The 26,960-nt window shown below is 47.9% G+C and overlaps 1 protein-coding gene across 1 annotated transcript; it reads left to right on the top strand.

Annotated features, from left to right (window-relative positions):
* Positions 1-547: 547 nt before the first annotated feature.
* On the top strand, positions 548-26,960 carry eprs1 (glutamyl-prolyl-tRNA synthetase 1). Its single transcript, XM_080493382.1, has 34 exons — positions 548-689; positions 6,574-6,658; positions 6,770-6,869; positions 7,381-7,537; positions 7,612-7,754; positions 7,840-7,934; positions 8,014-8,140; positions 8,227-8,419; positions 8,934-9,105; positions 9,451-9,684; positions 9,759-9,843; positions 9,949-10,008; positions 14,158-14,268; positions 14,535-14,671; positions 14,747-14,954; positions 15,028-15,140; positions 15,212-15,329; positions 15,663-15,833; positions 17,763-17,927; positions 18,931-19,128; positions 19,211-19,441; positions 19,956-20,218; positions 21,648-21,699; positions 21,796-22,005; positions 22,291-22,363; positions 22,544-22,623; positions 22,700-22,801; positions 22,897-23,052; positions 23,121-23,318; positions 23,481-23,654; positions 23,723-23,883; positions 26,219-26,297; positions 26,379-26,443; positions 26,528-26,960. Exons 1-34 carry the CDS (start codon positions 647-649, stop codon positions 26,676-26,678), a joined length of 4,710 nt encoding a protein of 1,569 aa, XP_080349508.1. The 5' UTR covers positions 548-646; the 3' UTR covers positions 26,679-26,960.

Genomic DNA, 26,960 nt, shown 5'->3' with positions numbered 1-26,960 from the left:
GAGCATTCAGGGAAACTCACGATGACTCAATGCAGATCATGTAAAATTACCAATGCAATAATCTGCCTTGAAAAACTTTAAATAATCTAAAACCCAGATCCCAACAATGAATGTTCTGCAGATGTTGTAAAACAAACACAGTAAAGTAAGTTTTTGTGCAGCCTATTCTCAGTTTGCATTCACCTGGCAGCCGTTTCACTTTGGTTTGTCGTAGCCTGGAGCCTCTTTTCCTTTGATTCCTTTTCAAGCCTTGTGATATTTTAGATTATATCAGCGGTCAGAGGCACAGGGGAAAGTGTTAGAAATGCCTTTTTGTAGTACGTCACCTAGTGAAAGTGCAGTCCGACTGTCACAACAGCGTGGTCGCCTTTCCCTCTCGCCTTTCCTTAACCCCGTGACGTCATCCATGGGGATGAATGGGGAAAATTAGATAGGAGGGACTATTCAGAAGCACCCCATGTTTACGTTACAAAACCTATTGTTGTCCTCCTGACCACGTGGCGGCGCTGTGGATTCTGAGCTGTTGCAGTCTGTTCCGCTCACGCTGTTTGGTTGTGTGTGTGTGTGAGTTAGAGCATCCTGTGCGGTGAGTGTGTGTCGGAGGAGCTCTGCTGTTCCTTGTGTCAGTTTGAAGAAGATTGTCAGAATGTCTCTGAACCTCACCTTCAGCTCCAGCAGCCCTCCTCTCGGTGAGTGATGACCGGCAGCAGCTTCCTGAGCGGCGGCGGCTTCTCTTCCAGGAGCACGACTGACAGTGGTGCAGCTCATGCTAACGCTAACGCAAACGAACTGTCGTCGTGGCACTCGGGAGAAACTCTGCAGCGGCACCGGGGTGCAGGGGGACCGCGGGACCGGGAGGGGGGGTCTGTTGGAAGTCGCTGTTGAGACACAGACATGAGTATTATTATCCAGACCGGGAGGAGGACCGGGAGGACACGCTGATGTTCGCTCTCATTAGCTCACAGGGCTAACGCTAAAGCTAGCGTCCCTGCTGCTCGTGCTTCGATTAACATGGACCTTCTCTGTGTGTGTGTGTGACTCTGTTCTCTGACGGCGCCAGTGAAAACATTACATCCTTTCAACAACAAGTTTATTGAAATGAGATCATATGAAGGCGAGCATTGACAGAAGCTCAGCAGCACCGCCCCTGTTCACACGCGGTAACTGCAGGCTGACGCAAGGCGCTGCAACTGGAGAGGCACCTCGGCATGCATACCTTGAATAACTTTAAAAACATCAAATAACATTAATAAGCCCACTCAATGACACGTGCAAATGTAAAATAACTTACTGAGAGCCACCACAACATGTTTGAAAAGTTTTTATAGTTTGATTTGTATAAATGTGTTGAAGGGAGGTTTTGAAGGCTTCTCGTGATTATTTGCTGAATGTCGTTCTCATTGTGCTTCGAGCACAGGTGTGGCCAACCCGCGGCTCGCGAGCTGCAAACAGCTCCTTGCATGTCACTTTACGGCTCTTCCAAGTATTAATAGTTCTCGAGTTCAGATTTTCATAAGTAGTACTTAAATGCACCACTCAATGTAACGTCCTTCTTACTCTTGTCACATTTTAACAGGAAACCTGCTGAACAAGACAATAATGAGGAGAACAATGAAGGAACGACAACAGAGAATAAATGAACAGAAATGCTGAACTATTAGCTTTAACTATGCTAAACATAGAAATAAAGTCCTGTGAAATAACCCACAATCCTCTGCCCCGCCCCCTCCACTGCATGGACACAGTCCACAGCGTTGTCACTAGGGATGCACTGATCCACGTTTTTTCACTTCTGATCCCGATACTTGAATTTGGATATCTGCCGATATCGATACCATTCCGATACCAGAGCTCTGTTTACTTTAATATTATTATCAATATTGTTGATTTTATATGAGGCTGTAATAAACAGCAGTGTTTCCAGCTGCACAAATGATTGGGAATATTTTTAGGGAGTTTTGTTTGGAGTACAGGGCAGATTCACGGAGGTGTGAATCGTCTGCTAGAGCCTGGAGGAGCTGCTTTTCATTGTTTTCATGTCAGCGCTGTTCTCCTCGGCAAGCTGGCGTTTTTTAACTGTGACGTCTGGCAGCAGAGTGGCCGCCTCGCTGTACAACGGCTTTGCAAACACCCACGTTGCTGTGTTGCTCTGCAGTGTTTTGAGCATAGATGCGTCCAAACAGCGACATGTTGGATAGCACAGTGCTACTACGTCAGCCTGCTGGCTGGCTTCAAACTGTGGAATGGATTTCCTGACTCATTACTCCGTGTCTCATTGAGACCCGCCTCCGTTCAGGAAGTTCCTCTGGAATGAAACGTCAGCACACAAACCACGCCTCTTTTCCATCGGTGTGGGGGAGGCAATATACTACCAGCTCACTTTGTCCAAAGTCTCTATCTTTGCAGCAGCGGAAACAATATTGTTCTCTATGAGCAGCCGCTGTGACCAGAGTGCAGGGATCGTCTGCAAATTACAAACTGCTGCAAGAATGAAGACAGAAACCACAGAAATACCATGACTGGTAATCACTGTGTCACCAGAATCACTCCAGCTTCACTTGATCACACTGCAACACTTGGTCTTATAGTGATATGGTTTGGAGTGTCTGTCTTCACTGTTGTAGTTTGCAGACGGTCCATGAACATTAGTGTGGCTGAGGGTGAAATTATTCTTGTTAATGCTGTAAATCCACACCTTGTGACTGTTGTCTAACTTTAGTAGTTCCACATGGAGGTGTATCAGACATTATGTATGTATTTCACTTTATGTCATTTGGTGTCTGTGAGAGTTTGTTTATCAGCCCAGTTTATAGGCTCTTTGTAGGACCATCGACGTTCTAGTGGCCCCTGGTCTCTGACTGGTTGGCCACCCCTGGTCTCTGACTGGTTGGCCACCCCTGGACTAGCAGATCTTTGCAGTGTATGACGCTATAACTTCTTCAAGCTGGTGAGCTGCAGCCTCTTTCTTCTTTCTGTGGTGGTTGACGTTGTAACGGGGCCGCGGTCTTTACATGCAGCTTGACTCATACCTTCAACCCCACCGAAACATGTGTGAGCAGCTGTTGAGGCCAGTAAGAGATCCTTTCCCCGGGGGTAATGCCTGAGCGCTGGTTTAGGTTCTCCACGGTATCCCTGTTTGGCCTTAGATCAGCTCAGTTTCACTCTGATCAAACTGTCCAGTGCTGCTGTGCCGTCGACAGCAGCCTCTGATGCTCCTCCACAACCATCCAGCTGCTCTGTTACCTTCGCCAGCAAAAGTTGAGGGTAAAGTTTTAGTCTTGTCTGCGTGTATTTATTGGTTTTCATGTATGTATTTTACCAACTGTTCGCAAAAACTATTAACTTGAATTGCATGAAATCTTCAATCTCCGCTCTCAGCCAATCACAGGCCAACTGGCTCGTCCAAGTAACACGAAAGAATAGAAACTAACCAGTGGTGGGCCGTCAGGGCCTGCAAGGCCTTCTCTGAAAGCCTAAGAAAAAGATCAGAATCACAGACTGAAGTTGATTATATTGTGTCCATGAATACTTATAAAATATTTCCAAATGGTCTGTCCACTTCTATGGCTTCTCCCCCGGCTGCGCTGCTTCCAGACGCGTACTTCCATGTTAAAGCTTTTAACCAATCACATTTCAGCCATCACCTGTTGCCAGGGGTAAAGAAATCTGCCTGAGGCCTTCAGATTCAATTCTGCAGGCGTCTGCAGTGTAAAACAAGCGTCGGTCACGCTGCTGCTTCAACCAATCAGATTTAGATATTGGCAACTCAGGACCTTCTGGAATGCCTAGGGTGACGTCAGAATATTCAAGCTGTCTGATTGGCTCGCCAGAGAGTTGACTCTCCAGCTTTAGCTTACTGCATCTGTAGCGAGCTGCACGAACAAAAATATAGTTGTGTTTATTTAATAGAGGTTTTGTCAACCTACAATGGCTGAAGGACACGATAAAGACATTTGGTTGCAGATTTATTGTAAAAATTATTTCCAAGAGGTCATTGAACGCACTGCAGCGCCCAGGTGGAATTTATCTGCGCTCACGACAAACTCATTGGCAGGATTCAGGATTATATTATTTGCCATTATATTATTTTTAAGACCACGAAAAGCTGATGTTTGTCACCGTCCTCAACCCCCAGAAGTTTTGGGAAAAGCAGCCGCTATTTTATGCAGCTACAGCAGGTGAACTTGGAATTTTTTCATCAGTAAAGGTATTTATTCTGGCTACACGAGTATCTATCTGTAATGTAAAGGCTTTTTATTATGCATTTCTGCATAGTAACATGTTTTTTGTAGCCATAAAAAAAAGGGTGGATTGAGTCAGACCAGCACTAGTGAAGGCCTAGGTCTGAAATGCACGGCCCGCCACTGGAACCAACAGAACATCGTCATTTAACCTGAACATTGCATGGTGGTGTTGGCAAAGGTGTGCGCTCTACCGAGTGCCGCTCTAGTTTCCGGTTGCTCAAATATTTTGGAGAATAGCTCAATTCAACTGTTCAGTTCAATTCAACTTCATATGAACACAGTCAAAACAAGGCTTTTACTGAGAAAACTAACAATCTATATGAGCAAACAGAAGAGAAACCTGCAGAACCACTCAGGAGAAACCTGCAGAGCCGGACTAAGGAGAAACCTGCAGAACCAGGCTCAGGGGATCAGAAACCTGCAGAACCAGGCTCAGGAGATGATAACCTTGCAGAACCAGACTCAGGAGGAAAAACCTGCAGAACCAGACTTGGAGGAGCTTCATTCATTTATATATTTATTGTTAGAGATGTCCAGATCGGTAGATATCGGATCGGGGCCAATATTGGTGATTTGTGAGTGATCGGGAATCGGCAAATCCAGCCGATCACCCTGCCGATCTAAAAAAAAACAACCAAACTTTTTCACGTCAGCTGCCGTAAAGCGAGCCCCGTTTGCGACCTGCCGTAAACTGCCGTTAGCAGCCTAAAGCCATTGAGTGGATAAAATGTCACCAGTCTGGAGGTATTTTAAGGTTCACAACGAAACTGGTCCAGCGGCCAGTTGTACTCTTTGCTTCGCTACAGTCCCAAGAGGTGGAGCACCAGAGCTTCGTTTAACACAACTAATTTGATAAGAAATCTAAAAAGTAAACACATGTGGCGGAGTACGCTCAGCAAAGACCATCATCCATGGAAAAAAAAGATGACGTAATCACCCCCCTCCCCCCGCCACCGCGGTCCGCAACGTCACCTAATAACCACAACAATCAGGGACTACAAGCTCCGGTTGAGCTGCAGAAGCTAGAAGCAGGCGGAGCGGGGCCATAGACCTATAAAGCTAGAGTTATAATAGTAGTTTATGTGTTTATGTGCGGAAGTCTACTTCTAAATTTCTATATGGTCTGTCTTCTTCTGCATTTTTGTTGTGTTTGGGGAGTCACGGCGCCCCTAAAGGTCTAGCGTGTGTACTACATGCCCTGAAGCCTCGTGTTGAGCCGTGTTCATAGTGAGGTGTGGACAGAGGTTTTTTGGGAGAAGGCCAGGGAGGAAAAAGATCGGGGTTTTTTTCGTCGTGTGGATGTACCTTCAGTTTACAACAACAACTAAAGAAAAAGCCGCATCGAAGCAGCAAACTCGGTGCGGCTTTAAAATAAATGATTTTAAAATAAAGGATAAGTACCCACAGGGGAGCGATACGGTGAAAAAAATAACCCAGACGGTTACGCTAGTTAGAAGGGAGACTGGAATATTCTGAATTAAGTTTTTGAGAGAACTATGTTTAGACTACTTTTGTCAAACAGGTTTTACCACCTTGAAGCGGAATTAAGTGTTTATAATTCACATTGAAATGTAAATGTTTAATGACAATTCAGGTCAAACCTCTCATACTGCTTTAAGGTAAACTGAAATTTAATACACAAAGAAGTTACATTGGAGCCTAAGAGCATTTATGTTTAAGATTTACTTATTTATTTTTATTATTGTATTTGCACTTTTTTAAGAGTTATTTTCAACTCAACCAGTCAAAGACACTTTGAAGTAGAATTGGGTTCTTCTGATAGGTTTTACTGAATACTGTTTATGTTGTAGTTTTTTATAGTTTCTATGTTAGTCAAACTGATTCACTAAGTTTCATTTTTTATTTTTATTTTGTTTACCACAAATCCAGGTGAAGTTGTTCACGTTAACATAAATAAGAGATACAAGACGGCAGAGTGTAATTTTTTTGTTGTTATGACTGAATAAAGTTTAAATAGGTTCTTAAGTCATTCTGAGAAGAATTTTGATTCAATAAGTGAGTTCTACAATAATTTCTAGCTAAACAAAGCTTCTGCCAATAGTGCTTTTAGCTTCAGACATCTTCATTGCTCCAAAAACAGACTATAGAGTATATTTGCAATAGGAATGTAAGTATCGGCCGATACTCAATTCTGAAAAATCGGATCGGTATCTGGGGCAAAAAAGTGTGATCGGGACATCCCTAGTTATTGTCTTAATGTGACAGGAATCCAACATTATTGCATGTTGATCACACAGCAACCAGATGACTGGAGGATACGGGAGCAGATGTTGTGTTGTCATCCTGTGACGTGTATTTTTTTTTTCAGGAGCCCTGCTGGCTGCAGAGCATGTGAAGAGCAGTGTGCAGGTATCGGTGGAGGAAGGCAAGGACACGCTGCTCCACATCTCGGAGTGAGTGTCACGGTTCCCCAGGCGGTGGATCCACCTTATTCCCTCTGATCAATGCGTCGCCATGCAGAATGTGCAGTCTGCTGCATTTCCTGTTTGTTCTCCATCTTTCAGCTCCATCCAGTTCAATGACGCCAACTCCATCTGTCGCTACCTGGCCCGGGTGGCTCCGGCTCTCGGCCTTTACGGGGCCAACATGATGGAGCAGACTGAGGTGTGTGTTCTGTTTCTTGACCTGTCGGTGAGGAATGCTGGTGGTCACTAACCCGTCGCTGAGACGTCACTGACCTGTCGCTGACCCGCCACTGAGGTGTCGCTGACCCGTCACTGAGGCGTCATTGACCTCTCACTGACCCGTCGCTGAGGTGTCACTGACCCGTCGCTGAGGTGTCACTGAGGCGTCATTGACCTCTCACTGACCCGTCGCTGAGGTGTCACTGACCCGTCGCTGAGGTGTCACTGAGGCGTCATTGACCTCTCACTGACCCGTCGCTGAGGTGTCACTGACCCGTCGCTGAGGTGTCACTGACCCGTCGCTGAGGTGTCACTGAGGCGTCATTGACCTCTCACTGACCCGTCGCTGAGGTGTCACTGACCCGTCGCTGATGTGTCACTGACCCGTCGCTGACCCGTCGCTGAGGTGTCACTGACCCGTCACTGAGGCGTCGCTGACTTCTCACTGACCTGTCGCTGAGGCGTCACTGACCCGTCTTCCCTCTGAGCAGGTTGACCACTGGCTGGAGTTCAGCGCCCGCCGTCTGAGCGAGCAGCCGGCTGTGAAGGCTGCGCTGGCTGAGCTGGACCAGGTGCTGTGTCTGAGGACTTTCCTGGTGGGACAGGGCCTCACCCTGGCCGACCTGTCTGTGTGGGCTGCACTCAAGGGTCAGTATCATCCCGCTAGCTCTGTTCTGTCTGGTGGAAGAGGGAGATCCACAGCACGGCTTGTCTCTCTGCAGGTCACGGTGTGTGGCCCAGCCAGGACCAGGAACAGTCCTTCCCCCACGTCAGCCGCTGGTTCTCCTTCCTTAGCTCTCAGGTTCCCTTCAAAGCCGTGGGCAGCAGGTACCTGAGCAAGAAGGCTCCGCCCACCAAGTCCAGTGTGAGTACCAGCAGATAGCTCCACCAGTTGCAACACACACCACAGTGCTGACTCAGGTCTGTCTGTCCGTCCATCCGTCCCACAGTCTGATGAGAAGAAGCAGGACGTGGGGAAGTTTGTGGATTTACCTGGAGCCGAGGTGGGCAAGGTGGTAGTCCGATTCCCTCCCGAGGCCAGTGGGTAAGAGCTGATGTGGCTTCTAGAAGCTTCCATGAGTAAAGTGAAGGTGTAATTTCTCACGTGGTTCTGTGTCTGTCAGATATCTGCACATTGGCCATGCGAAGGCTGCCCTGCTCAACCAGCACTACCAGCTCACCTTCAAAGGAAAGCTCATCATGCGCTTTGACGACACCAACCCCGAAAAGGAGAAGGAGGACTTTGAGAAGGTGAGCTGGCCGAGGCTATGACTTGGGGCTGTCGCTGCTCTGGGCGGGCACAGCCCTCAGAAGCTGAAACGTCGGTTTCTCCACAGGTGATCCTGGAGGACGTGTCAATGCTCCAGATCCATCCCGACCAATTCACCTACACCAGCGACCATTTCCCCACCATCATGAGGTTTGCTGAGCAGCTGCTCTCAGAGGGCAAGGCCTACATCGACGACACTCCTCCTGAGCAGATGAAGCAGGAGAGAGAGCAGCGCACCGAGTCCAGGTGCAGGAACAACAGTACGTCACCGCTCTGCAGTGTGGCTCTCTAATGGCTGCACCCGACATCTCAGTCACCCAACGTCTCGGTCAGCCGACTTCTCGGTCAGCCGACGTCTCGGTCAGCCGACTTCTCGGTCAGCCGACGTCTCGGTCAGCCGACGTCAGATCTCCACCCACAACCTCTCCACCCTCTCAGCTGGGCTAGACCCCAGGAAAGCAAACAGTGGAGCAGCACAAGGGTGAATACTGTAGAGCAGGGGTGTCCAAATTCAGTCCTGGAGGGTTGGTGTCCTGCAGGGTTTAGCTCTCTCCCAGTTGCAACACACCTGACTGCAATGAAGGGCTCGTCATTGGGTTTTTTCACAGCCTTGGTGATGACATAATCATTAGATTCAGGTATGCTGAAGCAGGGAGAGAACTGAAACATGCAGGACAGGGGCTCTCCGGGGCCGAGTTTGGAGACCCCTGCTGTAGAGAAATGCAGTGTGAAGCGGGTTGGTGAAGTAGCTCTTTGTGTGTGCGTGTGTTGCAGCTGTAGAGCAGAACTTGAAGATGTGGATGGAAATGAAGGCTGGGTCCGAGGTGGGTCAGAGCTGCTGTATGAGAGCTAAGATGGACATGAACTCCAACAATGGCTGCATGAGAGACCCCACCCTGTACCGCTGCAAGAACACCCCCCACCCTCGCACAGGAAGCACATACAGGTACTGTGAGCCACGCCCCCGGTCTATGTTCCATTCAGATCTCTACAAAGAATGTGTCTGTGTGTCTCCTTGATCTCAGGGGTTGAGCTGTAAGTTCCTGACTCAGTCTAATCGATAGGATCTTATCAGAGTCCTGCTATTTTTCTCTGGAGAGTCGAGGACAGTAATGTTATGGCTGAAGTCATGGTGTATGTGGCCATGCTGGATTACAGTCAGTTGGGATTCTAGTTAAAGCTCAAACACTCTGAACTATCCAGTCACACTTGTAGAAATACTGCAGACTGCGCCTAAAGAGCAGGCGTTCATGTTTGTTCAGATACCAACAACCTGTCACCTCTCTCCCAGAGTCTACCCCACATACGACTTTGCCTGTCCCATCGTGGACAGTCTAGAGGGGGTCACTCATGCCCTCAGGACCACCGAGTACCACGACCGTGACGAGCAGTTCTACTGGATCATCGAGGCTCTGCGCCTCAGAAAGCCCTACATCTGGGAGTACGCCAGACTCAACCTCAACAACACTGTGCTGTCCAAGAGGAAGCTCACCTGGTTTGTGGATCAGGGATACGTTGATGGATGGTGAGTGCCGTTGCTCTGTGAAGCTCCAGGAAGTGTCTTAAATCCTTACTGAAGACCTCCGTCTCCTCCTGAAGGGATGACCCCCGGTTCCCCACCGTTAGGGGGGTCCTGAGGAGAGGCATGACCGTGGAGGGATTGAAGCAGTTCATAGCAGCTCAGGTAATACAGAGGAGCCAGTGAAGGCCTGAGCGCTGATAGTTTTCCACATTCCGCCGCATGTCCCGTCAGCCAACTCACATTCCTGAATTTTTCTCCTGTTTGAAGGGAGGATCCAGGTCGGTGGTGAACATGGAGTGGGACAAGATCTGGGCCTTCAATAAGAAGGTAGGTTATTGAAGCTCGTCTTGAAACTGAATCATGAGCTGGTGTGAACCTGTTCAGGCTCCGACTCACCAGGCCTGCTTCATGGGTAAAACGTAGAAAGTGAATGGAGCAGACTGATTGTAATGGAGAGGCCTTCATCGCTGGAATGGCTTTTCATGTGCTGTTGGCTTCCGTTTCCCGCCTCCTCTGCATCTCATTAAACCCTCCATCACCAGCGCAGGCTGGAAACTAGCACTGCTGCTTGTTTGCGTTGGTTTCTCCTCTGGCTTTGTGCTGGTAGCTTGCTTCCACCTTTTGACTCACTCACTCACTCACTCACTCACTCACTCACTCACTCACTCACTCACTCACTCACTCACTCACTCACTCACTCGCAGCAGCAGCAGCTTCATGCATGTTTGACTAACCTCAGCTTCATGCTTCTTCTCATTAACTGCTGTGTTTCAGCCTTATTTATCCACTACTTCACACATTTCTTTTCACTGTCCCACATTTCATATTTGCCTTATTTTAAATCGGGGTGAGTTTCAAAGTCCAGTGGAACCAAACCAACCAGTTTGTGTGGAGCCTCAGGGTTTCTGAGGGACCCGACGCCTCACATATCTGAGCAGGTGAAACCTACTAAATGTCACTGCTTTCAGTTTGAGCTGCTCCCAGTATCCATCTGATATCAAATCGCCACCAGAAAGGCTTTTTCCACCTGAACAAAGACATTTTCCACAGCGTGACAGTGGTTAGAATGAAGGCGATATCCTCTCTGAGGATTCTCAAGCAGGAGGTTTTGCAGCAGTTTCTCAGCTCTGTGGGGATTACAATCTCTCTGCTGACACAAAACACAGCAATTTACACTCTTTTAGCTATTTTCTTAGGTAGTTAATTTTTCTCCACTTATCCTACAATGAAAGGAAGCGAGTCTCCACATTGATGGAAACTCTTATTTTTCTTTGGAGAAAATAGTGCAAGCAAAAGACTTGTTATCTTTGTGAGGCTGTGATCTGGACATTAACCAGCTGCAGGGGGTTGCAGGCAGGTAGAGGTTGAGAGGTGAAACGGATCGTGGGTAAACTGCTGGAGCTACCAGACGAGAGTTTATCTGACAGATTGTTTGCTGCCGATGCAGAAAGAAAAGGGATTATTAGTGTTGCTGGAGGAGCTGTGAGGTTCAGCGGTCTTGGCTCCACGCTGCAGTTACTGAATGTGGCTCTTCTGATGGCTGATGGCTGATATCTGAGCTCACTGCAGCTGTTCAGCCAAGTTGTTCAATGACACCAAAACTGAACCGTTTCTAGGTACATCACTGCTCCTGCACATTCCCCAGGTTTGACTGCTGTTCTTTGAATGAAATCTTCTTGTGCTGCTTTAGTTTACCAGTGGCTCACTGAACATCTAATTCAACCATTCATTTCACTGTTGGTCTGTTGATGCTGAAGGATGAGCTGCTCTCATGTTTCTGTTTGACACAACGCTTTGTAATTTCCTGCTTTAACAAGTTTTAAGTTCACCTGCTGCACTTTTCCCTCATTGGTCAGCTTCAGAAAGCCCACGTGAAGAGTGTGTGTAGTTTGACACCAGCCTTGTTGTCTTGATGGCTGTTGCAGTCCCTGGAACTAATGAATATATGAAGAAATGTGGAGCACGTTGGCATCGATCCACAGCTATATTCTTGTGGAATAAAAACAGGATGTACAATTGGGCCATTTGTTTAAACGAGCTGCCATAATTTTCATAACTCCTTACCTCATGTAGAACCTCGGATCAAAATTATTGAAGTTGACTGTCTGCCTTAGTTTGAATCCGAATCAGCCACTTTGAAACACTTGGAAATCCCTCTTTATTCCACAGTTATTTATTCTCTTCTCCCCGAATGATTAATGATGTATTTGTGTGAACTAAACTGCTTTGGTCCCTTTTGGAGCACTTTGTGTGTTTGTCACCGGGTTGTTGGCTCATCTGTAGCTGCTGTTGCTTCTGAAAAAGAAATGGCTGCATGGGCATGGTAGTGACGCCAAGCAATACCATTGAACTGTGAATGATCCATTTCTATGTTGTGGCCCTCTCTTCCTCCCTCCTCTCTGTCTGACATTAAGAGCATCTCACTCTCTGTTTCCAAGCTGCCAGTTAACTGTCTGAAGGTACTCTTCCTCTTCCTCGTCCTCCATCATGCTTTGGTTTCCATTAAAGTCCACTTGCTGCCTGCACCTCCTCTACCAAGCCGAGACGTGTTGAGAGACCATTAAAACCTGATAACGGGAGTCTGCAGCCTTTTAACAGAGTCTCACTGTGATGTCGTCAAATCACCAGCAGGATCAAGTTAAACTATATTAAACCTAAAAACAGGCTTCAAGATGTTCATTTCAAATAATTTCTGGGGTGGAACACATTTAATCAGTGTCGGTACTTTATGTTTACACAGGAAGTTTTCTCGATGCACCGGACAAAGTTTCTTTCACTTCCTGAACGTGGACGTATCCGAGCCGACAGCTCGCCGACTGTTTCTTGTTTTTTCACTTGTACTGAGGATGGAGGTCTTTACAGGATTGAAATAACCAGAACTCCTGAGTTGACGGCACATTTCCACCTGGTTAGGTTTGGTTTAAGATCAAGAGCTTCTAAAGGAGCCGGCACGTCGCCTTTAACCACACCTCCCCCGCACGTACACAACTTGTGTGTAGAGATTTTCCTCAGGGATCTGATGCAGTGGTCTGATTTTTAAAGGTGTGGCTGCTGAGAGCGCTTCAGTCGGTACTAGTTAGTATTGTGGAGCTGCCTGGCTCCTGAACCCCAGGCTACTGATCCACTAAAATACTTCCCAAAGTCAAAATCTCATCAACAATGAATTCAAAGTACTTTATTCCTGTTCACTGAAGACAGACTGAAGGAGAGGCTTTCACCAGAAATCTCGCAAACATGTTTTGAGAAAATAGAATGAAGCTAAATCTTTTCTCGTTCATGACGTACTTATGGCCTGGTGGCCAACGGTGGCCCTGCAGAGTCTCCAACCCGGCCTGCTATCAGACCATTTATGTGTAAATTAGACTTTCCCGTTAAAGTTGCTGCCATCTCTGAAATATTTACTGAGAATCAGTGTTTTATTGAAAGAGGTAGACTCTGCCTCTCTGAGCCAACAGCTTGTGAAGCAGCATTGGCATGGAAGCCAAAATGTGCCAGTGAATTTGTGAACACATTCAGGAGTCATGCAAACTGAAGACGACAGACTTTTACCAACATTAGCCTGAAGAGAAACGCTGGCCTAGAGGATTTCATTGCTTTACTCTGATTTACCCTCACAAAAAGTTGTTTTTAAAAGCATTTTCTTTACAAACAGCAGAAAGGTGCTAGTGTACCACAGAACAACCTCCATTTCTACTGTATTTCACTTTGAATGTTCTTAGCAGAATTTACAGTAAAAGTAGAAAACAGCTACAGAGACACTTCAGAGTGAGGGAGAAACTTGAAGGAGAAAAGACACTTGGTGCGATGAAAGGTAATCATGAGCTAAAGGCTGGGGAAGAAATTCAGAATGTTGTGGACCAGCAGCTGATGGACCTGGGTTATCAATACTGTCCTCTGGACATGCAGAATGATGCTGTGACACTCCTTTGGTTGACTGCTCTCCAACCTGTTGATGCTCCTTATAGCCTGTCTTGTTTGGGATCTCTGGGTTAATACTACACATTTCACGTCTTTTGCCTTGTGTTCCTTTGTCCTGAAACACATTGCTGCATCGGATCAGAGAATGCAGACGTTCTATAAATATTTCCAGACTTGCTGGAATGTTCTCTTCGGGTTTCCTCTGCTCCTTGTTACTGGAAACACTCTTTTCATGTTTGCGACACATGAAATGTGTTTGTGCTTTTTTTAAATGGTCATTTTTTGTGGTCATTTTGGGTTTTTTGTCTGTAGTGTGCGACAAGTACAGACGGTCTGTAGGTTGAGGCCGCAGCACAGCCGGTCTCTCCTCGAGTCCTCCAGCCTCCTGTATGCCTGCGCTGATCTGGCTCATCTTCTCCACATTTGTGTTGCTTTGCTCTCATACCAAACTTTTAATGATTGAATCTGTTGCATCATCCTGTCCTTTCTTCTGTCTTCATTGAGATCTTTGTGAGTGACCTCGGGTGTTTCTCAGACTGACCTGTGTGTGTTTGGCAGGTTATTGACCCGGTGGCTCCCAGGTTCACGGCTCTGTCCAGCTCGTACGTGGTTCCAGTATTGGTTCCTGAAGCTGCTGAGGAGAAGAAGGAAATAGCCAAACATCCGAAGGTTAGCTCCGGTTCACTTTCAGATTTGAGCTTGTATGATATTCAGATGTTGAAGAGGTTTTTTTGCAGCTGAAATATTGGCTGCGCAGTGTGTAATTCACCTTTCTGAACAAAGTCAGCTGGCTGGGAGCGTTAAACAGCTTTTGGTAATATATTCAGATGAAATTGACCATTTCTGTAAATTGTTAATGAAATGACAGTCAGTGGTTTGTTTACCCTGTGTGCTTATTGAAAAGCATCATGACGGAGGTGGTTGTGCTGCTGCAGAACACTGAGGTGGGGATGAAGGAGGTGTGGTATGGACCCAGAGTTCTGATCGAAGGAGCCGATGCAGAGACTTTAGCAGAAGGCGAGGTGGTCACCTTCATCAACTGGGGCAACCTCATCATCACCAAGATCAACAAGTATGTGATGGTTGCTGGGCTTGCCAGCCTCTGAAGGACCGGCTGGAGGTCATTCCTTCTCTTCTGTCTCCTCAGAGGTGCTGATGGTAAGGTCGTGTCCATGGAGGCTCGTCTCAACCTAGACAACAGGGACTACAAAAAGACTGCTAAGATCACGTGGCTGGCTGAAACCAGCAGCGCTCCTCTGCTGCCCACCATCTGCATCAACTACCAGCCGCTCATCTCAAAGGCTGTCATAACCAAGGACGACGACTTCAAGGATTACATCAATAAAAACAGCAAGGTCAGATACTGTACTTTGCATGGCACATGTGAGACATGTCCTGTATGGATTCTCATCGTGTCCTGCTTTTCAGTTGGAGGAGAAGATGCTGGGAGACCCCTGTCTGAAGAACCTGAAGAAGGGAGACCTCATCCAGCTGCAGAGACGAGGCTTCTACATCTGTGACCAGCCCTACGAGCCAATCAGGTGAGGGAGAGGAGGACCTGAAGCTGAGTTCGTCTGCCACGCCTTCCTGCTCTGACTGTGTTGATCTGCAGTCCTAACAGCTGTAAGGAAAGTCCTTGTGTCCTGTTCTACATCCCTGATGGCCACACCAAGGAGATGCCTACTGCAGGGTCCAAGGACAAGAGCAAGCTTCAATCCTCCAACAGCACAGTGAGTGAACAGGAAACCATGCAGGCCAACTCCATGCGCTGACATCAAATACCACTGTTTAGAGGAGCATTTGGTCCTGTTTCATTGATTCATTGGCTCCCAGTCAAATGGGGCTGCTATCATACCAGGCTGCAGCCTGAAGAGCACTTTATGAATAAACTTCACTTGCACTCCAACACAGAACATTCCTCAGACCACCGGACAAGCTTCCTTTCAAGTCATCACAGCGATGTACTGTCGTACAGTTATCCAGCCTGGTTTAGGCTGAATACTTTGTGCTGCCACACATCTGGGATGAACTGCCTTTTGATTTCTTTTTGTTTCTTTGCTCAGCCTGTCACCAAGACCAAGACTCCTTCGGCGGCCCCGGCTCCAGCCTCGGCCCCAGCAGCAGACCTCTTCTCCAGTGTTGCAGCTCAGGGTGAAACAGTCCGCCAGCTGAAGGCAGCCAAGGCGCCAAAGGATGAGGTGGACAAAGCAGTGCAGCTGCTGCTTTCTCTGAAGGTGAGTCAGCTGAAGGTGGTGGCGGAGACTGGACTGTAGTTTGATATGATCTAGGCCCTGTCCACACGAACCAAAAGCATAACTTTTCTCCACTTTTCTCCAAAAAATCTCATCCACACGTCACAATGGTCAACACGAGGCCTCAGGGCAGGTAGTACATATGCCAGGCCTTTAGGGGCGCTGTGACTCACCAAATACACCAAAAATGCAGAACTCGACACAGAGCACATAGAAATATAGAAGTAGACTCCTGCTCATAGACTTGTATATAACTCTGTGTTCTATAGGTCTATGCTCCTGCTCCTCCGGTTAGCGTCAGTAGCTTCTGCGGCGCCATCTGGAGCATGTAGTACGCCATTGTTGTGGTTATTAGATGACATCGTGGACCGCGGTGGGGGGGAGTGGCGCGGCGAATACGCCATATTTTTTCCACAGATGATAGTGTTTGCTGTCCACACCTCACAGCCGAGCCGGAGTTTTAGAATTTCCCAACTCTGGGACCCGTGTTTTTAAAAAAAAAAAAATGTTCTGGCTTCTAAAACTGCCTCGTGTGGATGATCGGGGAAAACGGTGCATTTACATGAACCAGCGTTCTGGTGTGGACAACCCCTTAGAATGGAGAAGGGAAAAGAGAAAGTTCAAGAATTCAGCCAGAAGACACTTATAAAGATAATAATTACAAAGTTTCCCTTATATGAAGACAAACGTCATCATCGAACCAATAAATGAAAGCTGGACTGACTTTCTGAATAAATAGAACTCAATGAAAAACGACTAACACGTTGAGCTGAGATCTGTTTATCTATGGAGGCCCAAGTCTACTATTCTCTCTCACACACACACACGCACACACACACACACACACACACACACACACACACACACACACACACACACACACACACACACACACCCCTATCTGTTGGCCTCACAGGCTACAGATGCTTTCAAATGATCGTAATTTCCGGACTATAAGCTGCTACGTTTTTCACGCACTATGATCCCTGCGACTTATACAATATATACGGCTAATATATGGATTTTTAACGGTTAACGGGCTACATCGCCGGGCTTTATTCACTTTTCAAAGAGTTCCATCTCACCCACCCCCTGGTGCTCTGCTTCACACCCCTCGCAGGCCGCTGCTCAGTCCGAGGAAGGCACACCGTCCCGGACACGCAGCTCTCTCTCTCACTCTTGCTCTCTCTCACTCACTCTGTCTCTCAATCTCTGTCTTTCGCTTTCGCTTTCCTCCCTCTCTTTCCCGTCAGCTGACCCAACTCACCACAGAACCCATGTTTAAAATGAGTTTTTTCTTTAGAAAAAAAATAAAACCCACAATCCTGTAAAAATCCTGCCGTGTTACAACGTGGACACCTGCAGTCAAGTGCGGCCTATATATGTACAATTCTTTTTTTCTTTTAAAGTAGGTGGGTACGGCTTATATTCAGGTGCACTCAATAGTCCAGAAATTACGGTAAACCTAAAGTTTTAAGTTTTTTCTTAAATATCTTCTATGGTTCCTTTTAGCCCCTCAATGACCCTGATAACCTGAAGTTTCAACTGTTTGTGTGGGTTTTTTTTAAACTTTTGTAGGAGTAGTAGATTGCATGAATATAAAGTACAACTTTTCAGTCTTTTCAGCATCATTGATGTAGTCAAGCTAATCCATGTTCACCAGGCACCGTGAGGCCTACAGTTTTTAATCTGCAGTTAAACTTCCCTCTGGCCAGGTCTAGAATAAATCTTGGTTTAGACCTGGAATGGCTCTAGTCTCCCCTCAAGACGAGGACATGTTTGAGACTATTTTAATCTGAGAAAGACATTTCAGTTGTCCGGGTTTAAAATGTGATTTATTAGTCTAGAACTAGATGTAGGCCTGGTTTGGCGTTCAGGGATTAAGTGTTTCGTTGTCACCTTGTTTTGCAGGCTCAGTTTAAGCAGCAGACCGGTGTGGACTACAAACCTGGCATGGCCCCGCCCACTTCTGCTGCAGCCCCGCCCACTGCCCCGGTGTCGGCCTCGTGTCCGTACGCCCGCGTGGCCGAGCAAGGAGAACTGGTCCGGAAACTGAAATCAGAGACGGCGCCCAAGGTATGGACATAGGTTTGCTCCTCGATGGTGTCTGAGCCTGGTCCTCCTGGTCCTGTTGGCCCTGGTCCTCCATGTTTCAACGCAGCAAACAGACTCTCTAGGACCAGGATGAGACTCCGTCCACCTCTTGGTCTCCGCTGGGTTCCTCCTTCACCTCATCCTGTTGTCTAGCTTCCCCATCCATTGTCTCCTGTCCCGTTAGTCCTCATGCTCGTGTCTTTCAGTCCTCACACTCGTGTCCCGTCAGTCTTCACACTGCCATAACGTATCCTCCCTCCCCGCCCCGCTCTGGCACGTACTGTGCAGTGGAACCGCAGCTAAAATGACCGAGGTTGTACATGTGGACTGACAAACCAACTCCCTCTCACACACATCCTCGGACCTGCAGCGCCTCTCTCTCTCTCTCTCTCTCTCTCTCTCTCTCTCTCGCTCTCTCGCTCTCTCGCTCTCTCGCTCTCTCGCTCTCTCGCTCTCTTTTCTTCTCCTTCTCCTTCTTCTTCTTCTTCTTCTTCTCTCTTCTTCTTCTTCTCTCTTCTTCTTCTTCTCTCTTCTTTCTCTTTCTCTTTCTCTTCTTCTCCTCCTCCTCCTCAATGGAGGTAAATTTTAATTCGGTGACAAAAGCCTTGTGAGGATCAAAATGGAAATTGGTGCACTGGCAGTGTAGTGGTTTGATACAGGAAGTCAAGTGTTCGACTCCCCGCCAAGAGGCTTTTTTGTTAGTTTTTTTGATCCGCGACACACTGACAAGCAAAGAACCGCAGGTTGGCCACCCCTGGTCTACAGACAAAGTCTGATGTGACTTTAGAATATTGGTTTCTCTTAGACATGCACCTAGTTTGTAATAACTATCAAATCTCAGAGCAGGGATTTAATTGTATATAACCCAGTAAACACAGCCTCTAAATTTGAGAAAGTTGAGTATGTTTTCCAGAGTTCCAGATATTTAACATTGCAGAAATCTCCAGATTGTGAAATGTCAACTGACAGAGTTTTGCTGTTTCAGGAGCAGGTGGATGCTGCTGTGAAGCAACTTATGGCCCTGAAGGCCGAGTACAAGCAAGCCACAGGTCAGGAATACAAGCCTGGAGCGGCCCCCACTTTGAAAGCCCCCCCGCCAGTTGCCGCTCACGGCAACCTCTTCGACCGGGTGGCTCAGCAGGGGGAGCTGGTCCGGAAGCTCAAAGGGGAGAAGGCTCCTAAAGTATGAAAATCCCAGTTGTGAGCGTCTGGTGTTGGTGACAGCGGCGGTCTGATCCTGTGTATGTATCTCTGGCTGTTGGCAGGATCAGGTGGACGCTGCCGTCAAGCAGCTGCTCGCGCTGAAAGCAGAGTACAAGCAGCAGACCGGACAGGAGTACAAACCAGGACAGCAGGCCCCCGCCCCTGCCCCCGTACCTGTGCCCGCCCCTGTGCCCACCCCTGGCTCCGCCCCCGCATCCTCGGCCCAGCTCTTCTCTCAGGTGGCCCAGCAGGGGGAGCTGGTGAGGAAGTTGAAATCTGAGAAGGCCCCGAAGGTGAGCGGTCCTGAGTGACTGGCCTGTTCACACCACAGAGTTCCAAGTGGAAACGCAAATCTTTTGTTGCGTTTTGAGTGTCCGTTGACGCAATCGTGGTCGGAGCCACTGGACATGCAACTCCTTGGAGATGGCTCCCAAGTAAAACACTCCGACTCATTGGTTGTCTAAACGGGGGAAAACAACACGCTCTGGCTCGCTGCGACCTAACTGCACCACAGTTCTTGTAACTAGTTCCTCTGCACATGCTCAGTAGATGACAATAACAACAATGGCGACCTCCACAGCTCTGCGTGTGCTGCTAACGCCATCCAGAAGTGTGGCACATGTACAGTTGGTTGGAGGAGTGTTGGTAAATTAAGTGGCGAGTCAACCGTTAAAGTAATTCCACTTTGTGTCTGTCCACACAAACTTCTGTGTACTCGGCATTTTTAAATATTTATAGCGGATTGTTCTCTGCGTGCATGTGTGTGTGTGTGTGGTTCTTGAGTAACTACTGTTGTGCTGCCTTCAGGATCAGGTGGACCAAGCTGTAAAGACTCTCCTCGACCTGAAGAGCAAATACAAGACGCTCACCGGCGAGGACTACAAACCAGTCAGTGCTGCTGGAGCCACCGGAGGAGAGGACAAGACCCGCAAGGAGAGGGAGAACAAGTCTGAGAAGCAGGGAGCAGGAGGGGGAGCAGGAGGGAGGAAGGGAAAAGGAGACAAGGCTGCTCAGGGGAAGGACTCCTCAGGAGGCGCAGGAGACGGTCAGGGACCCAAGAAGCAGACACGGTGAGACACTGAAAGCAAAAGCAATGAGAGGAATTTACTGTCTGCTCATCTTCACCTGGTGGAATATTTACTTCTTGTCCTGCTCTGAAGTGTGAAAGTCAGAGGAATTGAGGAACAAAATGTTTGACATTTTGCATCTGTCCTGTCACTGTGGAAGTGTACGGTGGCAATACATTTATTAGAGGTCAAATAAATACCATGCCCACAAAAGGATCTTGTGCAGAGTGATCATGTCAGCTGTCCTGAGTGCTCCTTTAAATCAACGCCAAACAACGATTCAGAAGAGATTACCAGACCTGGGTAGGTCTAATATGGAAAATAGTCTGAGAGGAAATGTCTCTGCTGCAGGCGGAGGTACACACAATCACACATTTCACACATAAATCACCTTGTACACTGTACTTGATAAACTGCTCCCAGATGTTAATAGATTCTCTCCACACATCTGCTATTTTGTATTAATGAAGGCAAACACTAAACTGGCAATTTATCTTTCACTCGCTCTCATTAGATCAGCTTCGGGTGTTTAGTCCTTCACTACGTGGTTAAAACACACACATCTTCAGTTTTGACTTTTGATGTGGACAGCTGTAACAACAGCAGCACAGCTGTAACAGCAGCAGTAACAGCAGCAGCAAGCAGTAACAGCAGCAGCAGCACAGCTGTAACAGCAGCACAGCTGTAACAGCAGCACAGCTGTAACAGCAGCACAGCTGTAACAGCAGCACAGCTGTAACAGCAGCAGCACAGCTGAACCCAGTGAAGAGGGCTTTCATAACCACTTGGTGAGTCTTCGTGGTTGTTGTGGTGTTCACTTGCATTATTCCAGCTTGTTGTGTTTCGGCATTGTGTTCAAGACGGTTCAAAGTTGCATTCATTTGATATGTATGCTTTGTGTTGAAATGGCCACTGGTTGGAATGAGAGTGTTCCCAGTGTAGCCTGTGGACTAACTGCAACCTGGTGTCATTTTCAAGTTGTAAATCGTGAAAGCTGCGCTCCGGGTCACCAGTCAGTCTGAGGCGGCCTTCTGAGCATGTTTGCATGTCGGCATGCTGCAGCACCATATCCTGTCCTGTCTTCAGAGCTCATTCCCCACAAGTTCTGCAAGATGCACCAAACCAAACATTTTGTTCCTCAGTTCAGTCAAATTCAGGATGAACATAGGCTGTGAACGCACTCTGTTCACTCTTCAATGATGTCAGAGAGCAGATTCATAAAAAATAAAGGTCCAGTTTTACAATGAAAATCTAAAATGTTGATTTGGTTATTTTGTGTATAACAGATGCATCATTTTTGTGATGCGTTAGTGAGGTTGCACCTCTATGACTGAAGAGTGAACTCACCAGGCATGATGCTGTTTTCAGCTGTGGAAGATAAAATAAGAGTCACAATAGCTGGAGCTGAATCCCACTGTGTTTCTGTCCTCAGACTGGGTTTAGAATTTAAGAAAGAGGAGAACCTGGCTGATTGGTACTCTCAGGTGAGTCTCCGTCACTCTCCTCTGTCTGTAATGTCTCCTGAATACCCGTCCTAACCCCCACCACCACCCCCTGTCACCACCACCACCACCGCGCAGGTCATCACTAAAGCAGAGATGATCGAGTACTACGATGTGAGCGGCTGCTACGTGCTGCGACCCTGGGCCTTCTCCATCTGGGAGGCCATCAAAGAGTTTTTTGACAGGGAGATCAAAAAACTGGGGGTGGAGAACTGCTACTTCCCCATGTTTGTTTCTCAGGCTGCTCTTGAGAAGGAAAAGTCCCACATCGCAGATTTTGCTCCAGAGGTAAAACCACGTTTTGCATCATGTCGTTGTGATAAATGAGAGGATGTTGATAAATGTGGAGTTGTTTGTGTAGCGTGTTGAACAGATTGAACAATTCACTGTGTGTGTTTGATCCATTGGTCTTCAGTAAATGAACAGTTTTGTTTCACTCATCATACAACTGAGGCAGAAAAATACAATGTCGATCCGCCGGTCGCTTGCCCGGCCCGTCGGTCGGTCGGTCAGTCGGCAGGTCGGTCGGTCAGTGCTCGCCGTGTGCTGTAATGTTGCTGCGCCCTGCTTCAGGTGGCCTGGGTGACCCGGTCGGGGAAGACGGAGCTGGCAGAGCCCATTGCTGTCAGACCCACCAGTGAGACAGGTATGAAGCTGTGGGCTTCTCTGGTGTTTCTTGTGTTGTGTGTTGTTTTTGTTGTTGGGTGGTGGTGTGTGTACGGTTTGAATAGTTTCTCCTGTAATCCCTGCTGTCTCCTTCAGCGATGTATCCTGTGTTGTTGTTGGTGTGTGTTGTTTGAATAGTTTCTCTTGCCGTCTCCTTCAGTGATGTATCCAGCCTACGCCAAGTGGGTGCAGTCTCACCGAGACCTTCCCATCAAGCTCAACCAGTGGTGTAACGTTGTGGTCAGTGTTCACTCTCACTCAGTCCTGGTCCGTTGAAGCTTCATGTCTGAGCAGAGTTCTCCGTCACTTCTTCCAGAGGTGGGAGTTCAAACACCCGCAGCCCTTCCTGAGGACCAGAGAGTTCCTGTGGCAGGAGGGGCACACGGCGTTCGCCACCAAGGAGGAGGCGGCCGAGGAGGTGAGGCTTCCTGCCGCCGCCGCCCGGCCAGGGGCACTCTCCCGGCGAGGGGCGCTCTCCTGCAGGTCTCATCCAGGGCCACTCTGTGTCTGCAGGTGCTGCAGATCCTGGATCTGTACGCCCGAGTGTACGAGGAGCTGATGGCCATCCCCGTGGTGAAGGGCAGGAAGACGGAGAAGGAGAAGTTTGCAGGGGGCGACTACACCACCACGGTGGAGGCGTTCATCTCCGCCAGCGGCCGAGCCATTCAGGTAACACTGGCTCCCCGACACACCACCGGGGGACCAGAACCGGTCCAGTAACCAGGCTCTCTCTGCAGGGTGCCACCTCCCATCACCTGGGCCAGAACTTCTCCAGGATGTTTGAGATCATGTTTGAGGATCCAAAGAAGCCGGGAGAGAAACAGCTGGCCTTCCAGAACTCCTGGGGCATCACCACCAGGACCATCGGAGTCCTCACCATGGTCCACGGGGACAACATGGGCCTGGTGCTGCCTCCCAGGGTCGCCTGCCTGCAGGTAACGCTCTGTGGGTGGGGGTTAGAACGTTCCACCTTGGGAGCCGTTCTCTAAAAGTTTCCACTTGAAGCGGTCGTCGTGGTGACGGGCCCTTCAAGGCTGCGGTGGATGATTGTTCCTTCTGAAGCGGAGCGTGAACTCTGTCGGTGTCTCCTCCTGCAGATCGTCATCATCCCGTGTGGAATCACAGCCTCACTTCCCGAGCAGGACAGAGACGCTCTGCTCACTCAGTGCAACAAATACCTCCGCCAGCTGCAGGACGCTGGCATCAGGGCCAAGTGTGACCTCCGAGACAACTACTCCCCTGGCTGGAAGTTCAACCACTGGGAGCTCAAGGTCTGGGAGCACAAGCTGCACTTGTTGTGTGTTGGGCCGTCTCTGACCGGAGTGTGTGTGTGTTGCAGGGGGTTCCTATCCGGGTGGAGGTGGGCCCTAAAGACATGCAGCAGCGTCAGTGTGTGGCGGTGAGGAGAGACTCGGGGGCCAAAGTCACCGTTCCAGAGGCCGAGGTGGAGAAGAAACTGTCCGCCATGTTGGAGGACATCCAGACCTCACTGTACAAGAAGTAAGTGTCTTGACTTGACAGCAGCCGGCAGTCAGCAGCACTCTTCACTAGGGTGGCGACAGAATTCCATACTTTAATAGGAACCGACTGAACGCCGTCGGTACTACCAAGTACTGATTCACGTAAAATGAACACCATGTTTTGTTACCTAAACGCATCCTTGTGACTGAGGGAGTGGAATAGTTGGAGATTTTACGAGCCGGACAACGGAGCAACATGGCGGAGAGAAAGCTTAATATTTAGAACGTGAAGAGCAAGGCCAGCGGCGGGAAAACTTCTAATCTGAGGAAGCTCCTGGCACGAGATGTTTCTCCAGGATGAAGAGATGCTCATTTGTCAACAGTTCTACCATCACAGTTCTACATCACAATTCTACCATAGTTTTTATTTATTTATTTATTTTTTGCAAATTCTATTTATAAGGAAATATATCAATTGACTATGTTAGTTTTCCAGTTGTTTTTTTTAGCTTTTTCAGACACACACTCAAAAAGAAACTAAACAAAAAACAACAACAAACAATAATAAACACAGATTAAACCCAACAACAACCACCCGTCCCACCCGGCTCAAATGGAGATCACACAAACTGTGCTTGACAAAACAGCACTTAGTCTGGCAGGACCTGTAATTCCTTCAAATATGAAATAAAAGGTTGCCATTTAGAAAAGAACCTGTCGGTACACCCTCTCATCGTGTATTTAATCTTCTCAAGTTTAAGGAAGAACATGACATCTGTAATCCACTGTGATACAGAAGGAGGGTCGGGGGATGTCCACTGAAGGAGGCGGCGGCGTTTGACAATTAAAGAAGTAAAATTTCTAATTTCTCTTTGAGACAAATTTAGTTGTGTCGGCTTAACAGGAGTGCCGAAGATAGCAATACATGGGCAGGGTTGTAAAGCAATTCCCATTATGGTGGACATTATATGAAAATAACTGGACCAGTAGTTATGCAGGTGTGGGAAAAGAAGAACAGACGACTCAAATGACACTGAATCTGAGCAATGGTCGCATTTGTCCTCTAACTCTGGGATGACTTTAGACAACTTTAATTTTGAAAAATGAGCCCTGTGTATCACCTTAAACTGGATAAGCGCCAGCCGTGCACAAGATGAGACCGTGCCTGACCTACTCACCAATCGTCATCAATTTTAAGACCCATCTTCTCCTTCCATGCAACCCTCGTTTCTGAGTTGGAGTGATCCCTGAGGTTCAGTATGCGGTTATACGTTACTGAGAGAACTCTCTACTTGGCGTCTTAAATGTGAGTAGATCTTCCCATACCTGACGAGGGGGTACAACGGGAAAAGATTTAGAAATAAAATGTCTTACTTAGGAGGTACCTAAACAGATGGTTTGTGGGCAAATCATATTGTGATGACAAATTGGCAAAACTATTGAAAGTACTATCTGAATACATTTCAAGGAAACAATGTATACCTTTGTTGCGCCATACTGAGAAAGCAGAATCCATATGTGAGGGGGAAAACAGGTGATTACTGCACAATGGACCCAGAAGAGATGCCACATGAAATTTGAAATATTTCCTGAAGTGAAACCAGATCTTTAAGGTGTTGAGCACAACAGGGCTTTTAACGTTTATCCAGACTTTAACTGGAAGAGAGGTGTATGTAAGAGCAGGCAGAGAAGATGCGTTAGAACAAGATTGATTTTCCAGTTTGTACCAAATTAAACGAGGACAATCAATCCAAAGACAGATTTTATGAATGTGTGAGTTTTTATTATTAATCAGCAAATGAACATTTCGTACCACATAAACACACGAAAATTGGTCCCGTTGAGTACCGGTATCGGTTCTGAAGTGAAAGGGTCCATCTCTACTCTTCACCCTGTTTTGGATGTAAAGGCTTCAGTCAGTTCACCACTTTCCACCAAATCAAATTTATACGAAGCCATGAGGCGCAGTGGTTAGCGCCCTCGCCTCACAGCAAGAAGGTCGTGGGTTCAAATCCAGCCAGGGCCTTTCTGTGTGGAGCCTGCATGTTCTCCCTGTGTGTGCATGGGTTTCCTCCGGGTACTCCGGTTTCCTCCCACATTCCCCAAAAAACATGCACTTGGGGTATCTAGTCATTTCATTACATGTTAGTGGTCGTTAATATTGTATGTGACAACAGAATAGGACTCAAACCAAAGCAGGAGTGGTATGACTCTCTCTCTCTTGACTCCTCCTGCTTGTCCTGGAATCATTTCTCTGCTGGAGTCCACACACTTTACATGTTGGATGGAAAGTGAAGCCCAGCAGGGGGCGCTGCAGCCTTGTGAATGTGTTTGTGAATGTATGAGAGGATTAATGAAGCTGTGCTGTTCATCAGAGCATCAGATGACTTGAAGAGTCACATGGTGGCAGTGGACACCATGGAGGAGTTCCAGAAGGAGCTGGACCTGGGGAAGGTCAGCACACACACACGCACGCACACACACACACACACACACACACACACAGAGCTGATGAAGCCTCTGCTCTGCCTGCAGATGGTCCAGATCCCGTTCTGTGGAGGAATGGAGTGTGAGGACTGGATCAAGAAAACCACTGCCAGGTAAGTCGAGTGTGAGAGCGAGCTGAGAGTCCTGTTGACTCCCGCTGAGTCAGTCGGTGTTTTATGAGCCTGGTTCTTCTGCAGGGACCAGGACCTGGAGCCAGGAGCTCCCTCCATGGGAGCCAAGAGCCTGTGCATCCCCTTCTCCCCACTGAGGAGCCTCCAGCCGGCCCAGCTGTGTGTCAGCGGCAAGGAGCCGGCGCAGTACTACACTCTGTTTGGACGCAGTTACTGAGGATCTGCTCTTCCTCCTGCTGCTCCTCCTCCTCCTCCTCCTGTTCTTTCTTTCTGTTGTTTCCTCCATGTGGACTTTATCAGCCACACCCCAGAGCAAGCAGGACCGCCGGCAGTGTGTCGCCGTGTGGAAAATACTTCTCCTGTTTTTTATTCAGCCTTTTTCATATTTCAGCCTCTAAAGAAGTGAAGTGAGAAAAGTCCGAATGCTGGTTGTGGAGAATCAAACCAGAGAAACTGGTTTCAGCTCCTCATCCACCTGGAATAAAGTCATCTGAAAGCA

Source organism: Lipophrys pholis, assembly GCF_963383615.2.
Source record: "Lipophrys pholis genome assembly, chromosome: 2".
NCBI classification, from domain to species: domain Eukaryota; kingdom Metazoa; phylum Chordata; class Actinopteri; order Blenniiformes; family Blenniidae; genus Lipophrys; species Lipophrys pholis.
This window is presented reverse-complemented; position numbering and strand designations above follow the sequence as displayed.